A 14,142-nucleotide genomic window follows, 5' to 3' on the forward strand; every position below is an offset into this window, starting at 1 on the left:
GCTGAGAATTTGCCATGCATCACATAGGACTAAGAATTGGTCCTTGTCCCCATTGAGTTTAATGTAAGACACAATGGATGTCAGCAGGTATGAGTTGTAGTGTACTTAACAGCGACTTAATATTTTAGTTGTTTTGTAGAGTTTCCTTAGAGAGATATTAATGGACCAACTCCATAAAGGAGTTACTTCCTTAATCCTTTGGCAATCAGGAGCTGATGTGAAGAGATGGGTAATGAAGTACCCTTTGTGATTGTACTTTGGAGGTAACCACAGGGGTTTCTTATAGCTAATCTGCTGTAGCTGCTCTAAGAAGCTAAAGGGAGACTGAGAGGGACAACTCCAAAAGAAAGCCTTCTTGGCAAGAAGTCTGCCTTTCCTCACCACTTGAGATTGGAAGCCAAACAGTGACTGGGTCTGTCTTTAAAGAGAAATGCTGAGGACTAGAGAGTCTTCTGCCTGACAGAAAGAGGTCTAGCATAGGTCCTCACTCGGCATCTGAGCCTTATCAAAATTAAGAGACATTCGATAGAGAGGCAGCCTAGTGTGAGGGATGGCTTTGATGTCTGGTGGAATTCCTGATTTAAATTCAGTGTTCTCAGACGACCTTGAATGTTAGGATCATCAGTGTCCAAATTCAGTTGACTCTAATTCTGAAATGTCTCTAGAATCTGGTCTCCACTATCTTCACTGTCTGTACCCTGACCCAGACCACCAACCTGTGTTACCTGGAGTATTATGATGACGGTCTAACTGGTTTCCTTGCTGCCTCCTTCTTTCAGCCAATCTGTATTCTTTACTTCCTGCAATCTCACCCACAAATACCAAGCATAGCAAATGGTCTTGAATGAATTGCTATTGCTTCACTTGGATGACTTTCCATGTCACCTAGTATGACTCAAAGGAAATTCTTTCAAGAGGACTTGCACCGCCCTACCAAAGAGCAGAACGTCAGCTATCAGGGTCCATGCTTGACTTTTTTTTAAAGATAAAAAAAGATTCTGTGTTCTCCTTTGGAATTATCCCAGCATTTGTTTTCAGGCCCGGGTTGGTCTACTGAGTTATGGTCTTCTCTGGAGAAATTCACTCTTAGATGTTTTAACACACATACTTCTAAAAAATGATACAAGAGTGTTTTGTTGAGTGTAACATTTTCTTGAAAGCCGTCTGAATTCTATTAGGCACTTTGTCATTTGCATGATACCTTGAGTTCCCACGTTGGGAGGAAATTATATAACTCAGAGAAATATACCAAGAAAATGAAAATCAAATCCAAAATAATGACAGTGGAGCAGAAAATTGGTATTGTGCTGAATTTATGTGATCAATCCTAAGGAATTCCAAGGTTGAAGAGGCGACAATTTGATTCAAGTCAATAGTCATATACACCAGCGTTCACAATATTAGCTTTGGCTTTTGTATGCAATATAGATGTAAATTCATATGTACCACATATGTGTCCAGACAAAAGGATAGTTACTCTACTTTTCTCCTACTGTTGTTTATGAACTCAGCACTCTAACCTGTCAGACTATGTGGTACTTTCTGAATCTCTGAGATACATATTATTTTTATTCCCATTGCATAGAAGAGAAAACTGAGGTATGGAGAGGGTAAGTAAATTAAGCTCAGGTTCTCTCAAATCATATGCAATATCCATGAAGCCTCAACCATCTCCATGAAATGAGGAATATTAACTAGATAAGTTGTTTTTATGCATTGTTCCTGCAAATCCCTAGGAGTTAACAAAACAAACTACTTTAATATTATTTGAGGTGTCTTGTAAGGTTTCATTTGACTACCTAAGAAAACATTTTTTGAGTTTGAGAGTTTGCAAATTGTTGACTTAAAGCAAGGGTCAGCAAACTTTATTTTGATAGAGACCTAGGTAGTAAATATTTCAAGCCTTTCTTTGGTAGCAGCTACTCCACCTGGCCATAGCAGCTCTAAAGCAGCCATGGATGCGATATAATGAATAGGAGTGGCTGTAGTCCAACAACACTTTATTTATGGCTAATGAAATCTAAGTTCCATACAAAATTTTTTGTGTCATGAAATATTATTCTTCTTTTGATTTTTTATACACCTAAAAATGAAAAAAAAAAAAAAAGCTGTTCTAAAATCATAAGCAGTACAGAAACAGAGGAAGGCTGCTTTGGGCTAAGGCCTTTAGTCGGCCAATCCCTGGACTAGATGGTCCTAAGGAAACTCCTAGTTCTCACACTAAGGAGCCCAATTAATCTTATGAAATACCTATTTTCTGAAGCCTCTGGAAGGCCATAAGCTACAGAAGACAATCTTTATCAGGCCCACATGCCCATGGCAGGGTTCATGTTTAGATCCTGCCTGTGGGCACGGCGGTTGACACTGAGCCATGGGTCCTGGAGATTTGTTCCTATAGAGTATAATACAGATTTTCAAACTCGTTGTCACTGCCACAGCCCTCAGACAAGAATTTTGTAGGATTCTCAGTCAGGTGGTGGCCAATGAATCAGAAACTTTTCTTTTTATTATTATACTTTAAGTTCTGGGGTACATGTGCAGAACCTGCTGGTTTGTTACATAGGTATACACGTACCATGGTAGTTTGCTGCATCCACCCCCCCATCACCTACATTAGGTATTTCTCTTAACGCTAGCCCTCCCCAATCCCCCCACATCCTGTGCCATCCCTCCCCTAGCCCCCCAACCCCTGACAGGCCCCAGTGTGTAATATTCCCCTCCCTGTGTCCATGTGTTCTCATTGTTCAACTCCCACCTACAAGTGAGAACATGCACTCTTTGGTTTTCTGTCCCTGTGTTAGTTTGCTGAGGATGATGGTTTCCAGTTTCATCTGTGTCCCTGCAAAGGACATGAAATCATTCTTTTTTATGGCTGCATAGTATTCCATAATGTATACGTGCCATATTTTCTTTATCCAACCTATCACTGATGGGCATTTGGGTTGGTTCCAAGTCTTCACTATTGTAAACAGTGCCACAATAAACATACATGTGCATGTGTCTTTATAAATGAATGTTTTATAAGCCTTTGGGTATATATCTTAGCAATAGGATTGCTGGGTCAAATGGTATTTTTAGTTCTAGATACTCGAGGAATTGCCGCACTGTCTTCCACAATGGTTGAACTAATTTATACTCCCACCAACAGTGTAAAAGCATTCCTATTTCTCCACATCCTCTCCAGCATCTGTTGTCTTCTGATTTTTAATGATTGCCATTCCAATATACCATGGAATACTATGCAGCCATAAAAAGGATGAGTTCATGTCCTTTGCAAGGACATGGATAAAGCTAGAAACCATCATTCTCAGAAAACTAACACAAAAACAGAAAACCAAACACATCATGTTCTCACTCATAAGGGGGTGTTGAACAATGAGAACATATGAACACAGGAGGGGAGCATCACACACCGGGGCCTGTCAGGTGGTGGAGGGGCTAGAGGAGGGATAGCAGGGGGGTTGGTGAATTGGGGAAGGCTAACATTAGGAAAAATACCTAATGTAGATGATGGGGGAGGTGAATGCAGCAAACCACCATGGCACGTGTATACCTATGTAACAAACCTGCATGTTCTGCACCTGTACCCAGAACTTAAAGTATAATAATTTAAAAAAAGAAAAAAATAGTTTCTGATTCAATGGCCACCACCTCACTCAGAATCCTGCAAAATCAGAAACCATTAAGTTAAAACCTTGGGAAAATGAAATGTAACTCCTCCTAAGCAGGGGTGGGGAAAGCCTGAGGACCTTTACTGCAGGGGAGCAGAATGAATTCTCTGAAAAATATCACCTCCTCTTCCTTATCACCTGCCTTCCTAACAACAACCGATTCAGTGTTATAGAGACTACAAAGCACTAGATAAGAAAATATATAATTCCCTGAGTAATTCTAAACCAGTCATGTTTTATTTCTTTCAGCTTACTTTATAAAGAGGAAGTGCACTTTAAGGAGTCAAGAGGGCTAAGTTACTATTCTAGAAGAGGGACCACAGTAAGACTCTGCCTGATGAGAAGGTGCAAGCCCTCTCTGGGCTGTGTTATTATCATCAAAGTCAACTGTGTCATTCATTTGTGCCATTCGAAACTTACTCTGATTGCCATGAACTCTGGGGTATTTAGAAAGACAGTGATAATTTAAACGAGTAACTAGAAGACCCCAAACTCATTGGGCCAGAAGTTATAGCTCTGTGTTTTAGTTAAGAGCTCAAAATGTCAGTGAATGGCCCCCTCCCTCTCTGCATGACAGAGGTGGCAACACTGGTTCCATCTTCAACACTATTGCAAGTCTAGTCCCTGAGTGTGGACTATAGGGAACAAGACTCCAGATGCAACGTAGAAGGTACAGGACAGCACATGGTAACTCCTAAATGGCAGATCATTCTCACAATTAAAGGTACTGAACAATAGAAAGGTATTGCTAGCTACCTATCAGAGAAAACATGTGTAACCATATCTTAGGGATGTTGAGGTTCTCTCCACTAGGAGACACAGTGACATGGTGAAAGAGATAGCACTCACAAGTACTTTCAACTGGAAGAGTACATCTGAGAATCAGTCATCAGCATTGCAGCTAGCACCATACATACCTTGAAGCTGGGATCTAGCCAGTGTCAAGTGCTGCTCTCTGCCAAGAGGAACACCATTTTGTAGTGCACAAGGCACTGGGTAGGCTTGCAAGCCCTGAGAACAACTCAGTAGTCCCAACGGTTGTTTCTGAACAAGGATTTTGGATCAACTAGCAGCCTATTATGCCCAGTCTTATACACAAACTTCAGAGCCAGATGTGTGTAGGAACTGCCTCCTGAGAGTGACAGGCCCAAAGACATGGTGCTCAAGGTGAACACAACTTCTAGTGGGGGTCACCCTTGATTCATTTCCCTGGATCCGCAGGTAGCTTCCCAGGTATAAGGATTAGAACATCGGGGTCACTCATTTATTTCTGAACTCTCACTTGGTACTGTCTGGATGTTTCCTCTTGCAACTGGCTTTCAAAATTTCTGGGATATTTTAAGCACTCCAAGAGAATCTAAGGAAACCCAAAACAGAGCTGATGGGTTTAGGCCATTTCTAGAAGAATAAACCAAAGCCCTGAAACTTTCCAAACTCCTTAATAGTCTTTGAACCTCTCCTTATTTGGTCAAGGGTTTCCAATGATGTGTGGGGCCTGATATTTATGCCAGCCTCTGGGTTACCACCTCACCTTTTAAAAATTATTCTTCCCACCTCTAGAAATTTCTCTGCCAATAATAATAACTATAGCAATAGTAACTAAGATGAAAGTGATAGCTGCTAGCTATATTGACTCCTTGGCAATTTATATAAACTGTATTTTCTATTTCTAGAAATTGTACAGAGTAGGTATTATTAGTGCCCATTTTAACATATACAAAATTGAGATTTAAAGGATCTTATTTGCTGGATCAAAAAAACAAATCCATTAGGATTCCTGTGTTTGAACTCAGGTCTGTTTGGCTCTCTAAACCTTGCACTTATGTCCATGCTGACTCAACCAAGGGCTTCTTCCTACAGCCTTCTATAATAATGTTTCAAGCCCTCTATTTTTTCCTCTTCAAAATCACCTAAGCATTCCACTATGTAAATCGGCAAAGTTTTTGGAGAGTGATCTTATGATTTTATGGTTATGATTCGCATGGGGCCTGTCATGTCATAGTGCACTAGAATGTTTCAATGCAAAGAACCCTTGGAGGCCACTAGCTTCAGCTTGAAGCTCAGAAAACCAAGGGCAATGATCCTCTTTTGGTCCATTCTATCTCATCCAAATTTCACTATCTGAGCTTTTATAGGATCATCTCCTCAGGGCAAGAACTTGGTTTTTTTGGTCACAGTTTTATAGATTATTCTCTGTCTTAATGCTACAAATAATAGGTTATAGTAAAAATGAAAAACAGCATTTTTGCACCAAGATGAACGTTGTGGATGACTAGACCCTGAACAAACAACCAGCTTCACTAAGGAGGTCTAATTGGTTCTGTTTTCACGTAATTGAAAAGTTGAAGAACAATGTCTGGTTTTTAAGATCACACACACAGGCATACATTTATATGGGCATTTTTTTTCACATTTTTGTGATAGCCAATGTGTGATGAATTTGTCTATGGAATTATAACCTCATGAAAAGAGATTACCATTTTTCTGCTCAGACGACCTTAACTGCAATGGGTGTGAATGGTGCTGCTATAATAATTAAATCTAAAATCTTTCATAATCCTACGCTTTCCCTAGAGTAATGTTCAGCATTAGCCAAGGATGAAAATGCAAACAAGTACATGTATATTCAATAATAAAGCTTAATAGGTCAGGGAAGAAGTGGAATGAAATGAATGCCTAGTGCCTCCAGAGATAAGTAATAGTAATTTCCCTTCCTAGTTACTTCTTTGACTTCTGTTTACTGGAACTTTAATATATGCATCAGATTTTCCATTATTAACAACCGAATCCATACCAAGCTTGTTGCATGGTGGGGGCAGGGGGAGGTAGTTTAATGTCAATCGCTGTGTAGATTGGGTGCCTATTTCCAGAACTGTACATTTGAGGACATTTCATCTGCATGTTAAAATCATATAATGTTGATTGGAGAGTAAAATAACTGCTGAGTTCAGACCTCTGTGTTCTGACTCTGGGTACGCTAGTTCTACCTGAAGGAGAGAAACCTGAAGACCATAAGCCCATTTCTACATCTGGCCTTGAGATGCCCTTAGACATTTCCCAAGTCATCATGGATTACCTTCAGATTGTTCAGAAAATTCAAAGGAGAGGGGCAAAGGCACACAGAGACTTCTGTTTCTGATTACTTGTTAATAGTGCTAATGAAGTCCATTATTTCCAACTGAGTTATCTTTCCAGACATAATGGTGCCCCACATTATTAGTTCTGTGCTTTCATAAAGCACTTTCACATGCATTACCTCCTGTTATGCTCACCACCATCCTTCTGTGACAAAAAAGTATTATCCCATTGAACAGATGAGGGACACAGATGTACCTCAGAGCTGGTGGATTACCCCAGATATTGGGGTTTATGATTAGCCAGCAGTTGAATCTAATTATCTAGACTCCATGATAATATGTTTTGTGAGATTTTTGTTGTTGCCATCAATTTTATTGAATATACCATCTTTTATAAGTTGTACCCTCTAGGAAAACCTTGTATACTCCCAATTCTGGATGGAGATAATCTAGGTTCTATGTTTGCCTCCACGATTTCTCGCTGTGTGTGTATGTGAGCAAACACCTTAACTTTTCTAAACCTCAGAGTCCCCATCTGAAAAATGCAGCTGTGACACCATCTCTTTCATGGATTTATTGTGAGGACCAAATTTCATGCTGCTGGGCAAATAGCACTTTCTCTGTCTCAGAGCATTGACCACCTAAATGCAGGAATTATTTCCCATTTCTTTTGTTGATTACTTGAATATAAATTAACACATAGACATTCCCTAGATGTATGAGATGCACACACACACACACACACGGAAAGTAAAGCCATTTATAATAACAAGCATAGGTAGTTTTTAAATATTTGAGTTCTATAGCTTATGAAAATGATACAGTCTTCATTTCCCACAATGTGTTGTAATGAATTATTTGTTCAGAGTCATAAGCCTGCAACTGCAAAAGAAATACCAAGATATATTTTTCTCCTTCTCTAAGATCTTCAACACATCCTTTAGTCTCTTGAAGGACAGTCATAAATCCTGCAAATTTAGTTTATCCGAAAGCAACTCTAACAGTTGTCCTTCCCACCAATCATCCTTTATATCAGTCTTTGGTTTGCAGACTTCAGTGTACACATTCTAGTATTATGTGGCTGAGCATGCAAGTGGGGGAGTTGTGCTTTTTTTGGAGAGTTATTGGATACCCACTCTGCCCTGAATCTCTTTTCAATATTTGAACATAACCTCTGAAGTAACTTTTCCCCTATTTATCAAATAATAGAAGCTTTCTCTTTCCTTCTGGCTTCTCTTCTGGAAAAACACCCAGGTGGGATTACAGAAGTGGAAATTTTGGGAGTGGCTCTAGCACTAACTATTAATAGCTGTGTGACCTTGAGCAAGGCAATTCACCTCTCTGAATTTTTCCTTCCTTCTCTGCAAAATGAGACCAATATACTCTAACTCTATCATTTCTGAGAAGGTGCTGTGAAGCACAGTAAGGTGAAAATGCAGCACCCTCTGCCCACATGGGATTTAGGGTCTTGTGGGTAGACATTCAGTGGAAAGCTGTGCTGTGATCCAGCTGGAGCTGAGGGTTGGGCAGAGGAAAAAAATATTCTTCCTGAGATAGGGATTCTTTCTAGAAAGCTTTTGTAGAGGAAGTGGGATCACTGGGCTACGAAGGATGAATAGGATTTCCAGAGTTGAGAAAGAGAATTCTAGCCCTGGAGCTGAGACTGATGTAGAGCCTAGATGCAAGAAAGAGCAATGTATGTGTAGGAAATGGTAATTGGTCCAGAGAGCCTGAGGCTGCCCCCTCTTGAAGCCTAAGGATGAGGCATAAAGTTGTATTTAATAAATAAAAATATGAACACCAATAGGTCTTTGAAGACAGTGTAGCTGGAATTTTAAGATAATAAGCTGCTCTTCCTGCTGTAGCTCACACTTGGAGATAGAGGGGATGCCACTGGTATTAATATCCCCATAGAAACAAATGACTCTGTGGCTCCATAAACAATTTTGAAAGTGCTGGTTCATCACCGAAATCCAGACCACTCATTTTTCAGGTGCCTTGTCTTAGGAGAGAAAGATTTCTTATCCACATCATGGGCTTACATCTCTCAGATCAAATTTTACAGGAAGAGATCGGTCATATATCAGAAGGTTAATGACTAGTCATTCCTCTCCCAGGTATTTTGTGGTCACCTAGCTACCCAGCAGCAGAGGGCACTGAAAGGCAGTGCAGGTTCACTGTGCCTTTTACCTCTGTCATCCAGAGAGGCCCAGCAGGCTTCAGCAATAGTCTCTAGAGCTAGGGACTGTTATGCCCCTCTTCTTTCATGGGAGACTCCAAGCACCTTGTCCTGTAGAAATCCAATGCCACATCCCACCTACACAGTGATTGATCAGTAAATTTATTGCACTTTTAGTAATAAAAATGTATAGAATCCAGTCATCTCTGGAGATGCTGAAATAGTATTTTCCCCTTGATTTAGGGGAAGGTAGAGAGGGAAGATGTGTGCAGAGTATGACATAAATATAAGAGCTCAAATATCTAATTAGCTGAAACAATCTTGGTTCCCTCTACACCTTTGAAGGATTTGCAGCTGTCAGATTGTAGCTTCAGTATTTTATTCTCATTGCAAGATGTATCCGAGGATGATTTAGAAAATATGCTTTCTAACTCAAACATGACTCTGATCTCTTTGTAGGATGCTTGAGGATGACCTGAAGCTGAGCAGTGATGAAGATGACCTTGAGCCTGTGAAGACCTTGACTACTCAGTGCACTGCCACTGAACTCTACCAGGTAAGAAGAGCTTATGGCTTTGTTTTGGGACTAAGCAGGGAGCAGGAGGAACTGGAACAGCTTTGACATGCTTTGACATGCACAAACTTTCCTATGCTTTATCTCTGGGCTTTGGAGAGAGGGAAGGAAGCAAAGATGAGCATAGTGTTCTGGAACAAGTCAAATCAGCTCAACTTACATTAAAGCTGTAGTAAGGAGATACAGAGCTCTTTAAAACTGCTTTCAGCCCCCTCCCATCTCTCTCTCTTTTCCATATACAAATGCTGGTCATTCGTAAGCAATAGAGATTTTCTTGCCCTCTCTTGGACTACTTAATGTCTTGGGTGACGTATAACTTTTGTTTGGTGACTCTGGCGTGAGGTTTCTAGCCCATACCCATTAACTTACATATAAATGTGATGCTTCATTCACCTTTCCCAGATGCACCATTTCAGAATGCAGCTGAGAATCAATATGCAACATCTTGCCACTTAAATGAACCCTCAGGCAAAAGACATTCGGCAAAAACTTGCTGCTGCCCTTGTCTCCTTCTATTCCACATTTTAAGCATTTACAGTGATTTACCACCAAATGAGATGGCAGGAATGTGTGTTTTCAGCATTTCATTGAGACTGCTGGACTTTATGATTTGAAAAGGCCAAGTATCATTTATGACTCATGAGAATGGCAACCTAGTGTGTGATGTCAATGATGCTTGCGCATTTTCTCTTTGAGAGAGAACTGTCTCGAATGTGGGGCGCTTTTGGGTGTGCTTGTCACCTCAAATGAGGAATGCAGAAGGATTGCCTTTTTGAATCCTGTATCTGACCAAGGTCTTCCTACAGTGAAGCCTGCTACAAAAAGTCTGCTACATCATAAAACTAAGACTGTTTAAAGGAATGCATATGAACTGGTATTTCAAGAGAGTTAACAAACATGGAATTTAATGTTCATTAAACAGTTCATGAGGAAGAGCCTGCAAAGAAAAGCTTAGGAAAAATTCTCAAGGCTCACCTACTCTATTCTCACCCACAGTTGTGTATCACTTTATAACTTCTACCATTCTGGTATACTTTAAAAATCAAATACATCTTCAAAGTTATGTGGCCAAAAGTTTCATCTACTTTACTTTCTCCATTTTCTTGTGCTTGAATTTTAATAATGTATTAAAAAAATGCATCTTTGCAAGTTTAGTGCTTTATCAAGATCAACCACAGGGTAAGTGCAGACTACACAGTGCTGGCCTAAGCCAATTTCACAACTGTTTCCCAGGGGCTTGTTGTATATTTACTGAATGCAGGCTGTCTCTCTCTTACTTGAGTTGGGCTTCATAGCAAATGTGAAATGCACACTTAATTTCCAAAAACAACATTTCTGCTTCCCACATTTAATATGTCAATGACAGGAGCATCATATTTATAAGTAAAAGAAAAAGAAAAACATTCTAGGATCATTGATTTTGACTGATAGAAATTTACTTTTTAATGGAAATATTTAAAGTAGAAATCAATAGTAATTGAAAGTAGAGTTTGCACATTGACTTCCTCCTTACGTAATTATATGAATGTAATCTGCTTTTTAATTTATAAAGTTATTTTCTGTACTTATCTTAAAATTGGCAAAGGGTCTCTTGGCCTGAATCATCTGGGTTTTAGGGTGTACTCATTGACTTTTTGTAAGTGCCAAGACTCTCAGATGATCAGGATTGGTGGGTTTGAACTTTTTTATGACATGCTATCCCTAGTCATGGTGCCCTCCTCAAAAAGGCTTAGGTTCTCAGTAAAAGTTGATGAGGAGATTGAACTGGGGTCTCTAAGTTGAGGCAATATGACAACTTATTCCCTCTAGTTGAGCCCTAGGAGCCAGATGTAGGCACAAGGTTATAAACATTTACAAATGCACCCTCCTTGTAGAGTTTGAAGACTAAGTTACAAGGCATGGAAGGGTATAGACAAAAAGAGAATGCTTGTGCAGTAGTGGCTGCAGCAATAGCAGCAGTGTTTGCAGAGCTCTGCCTTTAGGATGCATAATGTCCTTTTGCAAAAATAAATGGGTTAGAATAATTTTCTTTTTTATTGTGGCAAAATTCACATAACATGATAGTCAACATTTTAAAGTGTACAATTCTGTGACACTTCATACATTCACAAAGTTGTGCATCCATCATCAGTTCCAGAATTTTTCATCACTCTAAGTGGAAACTCCAGACCCATTAAACAGTTACTCCCCATTTTCCCCTCCCCCTAAACCCTGACAACTATTAATCGACTTTTTGTCTCTATGAATTTGTCTATTTTATATCAGTGGAGTCCTACAATATGCAACCTCTTTTGTCCAGCTTCCTGCACTCACCATAATGTTTTCTTGGTTCTTCCATGTCGTATATCAGTACTTCATTTTGTTTTATGGCTAAGTAGCATTGTATTGTATGAATAAACCACATTTTCTTTTATCCACTCATCATTTGATGGACAGTTTGATTGTTTCCAACTTTTGGCTAGTGTGAGTAGTGCTACTATGAAGAATTTGTGTACAAGTTTCACATGGTTATGTTTTCTTTCTGGTATGTACCTAGAAGTGGAATTGATAAAGCACATGGTAATTCTACAGTTAACTTATAGAGGAATCACCAACATCATTTTCTTTTAGATAATATAGTGCCATGTAGCACTTATGTTTATTGTGGCACTGTTCACAATAGCAAAGACTTTGAACCAACCCAAATGTCCATCAGTGACAGACTGGATAAAGAAAACATGGCATATATACACCATGGAATACTATGCAGCCATTAAAAGGATGAGTTCATGTCCTTTGCAGGGACACAGATGAAGCTGGAAACCATCATTCTCAGCAAACTAACACAAGAACAGAAAACCAAACACCACATTTTCTCACTCGTAAGTGTGAGTTAAACAATGAGAACACATGGACACAGGGAAGGGAACATCACACACCAGGGCCTGTTGGGAGGTGAGGGACTAGGGGAGGGATAGCATTAGGAGAAATACCTAATGTAGATGATGGGGGGATGGATGCAGCCAACCACAATGGCACATGTATACCTATGTAACAAATCTGCACATTCTGTACATGTACCCCAGAACTTAAAGTACAATAAAAAAGTCTTCAAAAAAAGAGAAAAAGATAGTATAGTGCCATGTAGACAACATAGTATTGTTCACTCATCTTTGAATTGGGACAGTCGTACCTCCAGCACCATCATAAGGAGGGATGCTGAGACTACCAGTTTTGGAACCACTCTTGCTCTGTGCCAGGCACAAGTTAGATGTGGTGTCTCATTTGAACCTCACAGCAAACATTACCAGTAGGTTTGGGCCTCCCGGCTGAGCAAAAGAGTGCAGAATCATTCCATTTGTGGCAAAATGATTGGAGAGAAAGCATACAGACAAATGCATCAGTCCATAAAACTGTGCTCAAGGGCCCAGACAACACTGCTGGTTTCAGCAGACGTAATAGTTAGAAATGGCTCAGAACCCAGTGGCTGCGTTCATGCAGACATAGTCCAATAAAAAAGCCATTTACTTTCTGGAGACATCCCCAAATCATCTCATCCATAATCATTACACCTTGACTCATTTGAAGAAACTCAGATTGTCCAGGTGTAGTGAGTACATAGGAATCTTTTTCAAACAGTGTCTAAGAGCTTATACTGTGGGCTTAGACCATAAACATCCCCAAGACAATACATTTCAAATACATGTATGAAATCGAAACACAGGATCAAGTTGTGCCAGCTTCTAAATTGGCATTTGGGTACCGAGTATCTTACAATCAGAGCAGCCTTCCCTTTTTCTGCCACTTCCACCTTCCACAGCAGTATTAGCCATGCCGAACCACCTGACAGGTCCTGTGCAAAAACACAAGCAGAGCAAGTAGGGTATGTTTAAATGCTAAATATTATTCCCGCAAATGGGAAAATGGAACATGAGGCCAGAATGGGGGCATTATAATATAGAAATTAAAGATGCCAAGCGGTCATCCACAGAGACTCGTGGTCATATGAAAACATCTTTAACAGAAGATTTTACCTTCTACTGACCCTTTAAATTCAGTGATATATAATCACACGTGTGCATGGCTTCAGTGAAGAAGCAATAGTGATTGCAGCCTGAAAATGTCTCTTTAAACTTTCTATTTTCTCTCCAGTCCCCTAATGCATTTGACTTTCTTGGTTGGGACTATTTGGGCAGCAGACATGTCCAGCTGTATTCTAAGGTAGAGGGACAATGCTGGGGCCGTGAAGGAGACTGTGCGACAGTATAGCTCTATAGTCAGACAAACATGGCTTTGAGTTCTAGCTCTGCCACTCTCAAACTGGTTGACCTTGGGCAAAGATCTAAGTACCTATAAAACAGGGGTAAAAATAGCAACTTCTTCGTTGGGTCATATTGGGGATTCAATGATTAGGTAAATCAATACGGACAAAGGCACCTGACACTATGCTTAGCACATAGTAAGTACTCACCACTTTATGTGATAATCATCATCATCGTTGTGAGTGCATCTAAAAAGCTTCTTATTCTTTGAAATGCTACATATATTTCCTTTCCCTTTTCTTGTCAGGAATGGGATATTAAAGACAGCTTCTGGGTTAACTATCCTGTATGTGGCAAACTTGAATGAAAAGGTTCTGTCATCCTAAAGTTTATTACTGGT

General features: G+C 39.8%; 1 protein-coding gene across 4 annotated transcripts in view; it reads left to right on the forward strand.

The window, feature by feature from the left end:
- AFF2 (AF4/FMR2 family member 2) overlaps positions 1–14,142 on the forward strand; it is a 497,371-nt gene that overhangs the window by 378,435 nt on the left and 104,794 nt on the right. For all 4 annotated transcript variants that reach the window (XM_032256130.1, XM_032256129.1, XM_032256131.1 and 1 more), the window contains one exon: positions 9,387–9,483. In XM_032256130.1, the coding sequence (XP_032112021.1) occupies positions 9,387–9,483 (97 nt within the window). The remainder of the gene's footprint in view (positions 1–9,386; positions 9,484–14,142) is intronic.

Source organism: Sapajus apella, unplaced genomic scaffold (assembly GCF_009761245.1).
Source record: "Sapajus apella isolate SASKATOON/1434 unplaced genomic scaffold, GSC_monkey_1.0 scaffold93, whole genome shotgun sequence".
Lineage (NCBI taxonomy): Eukaryota > Metazoa > Chordata > Mammalia > Primates > Cebidae > Sapajus > Sapajus apella.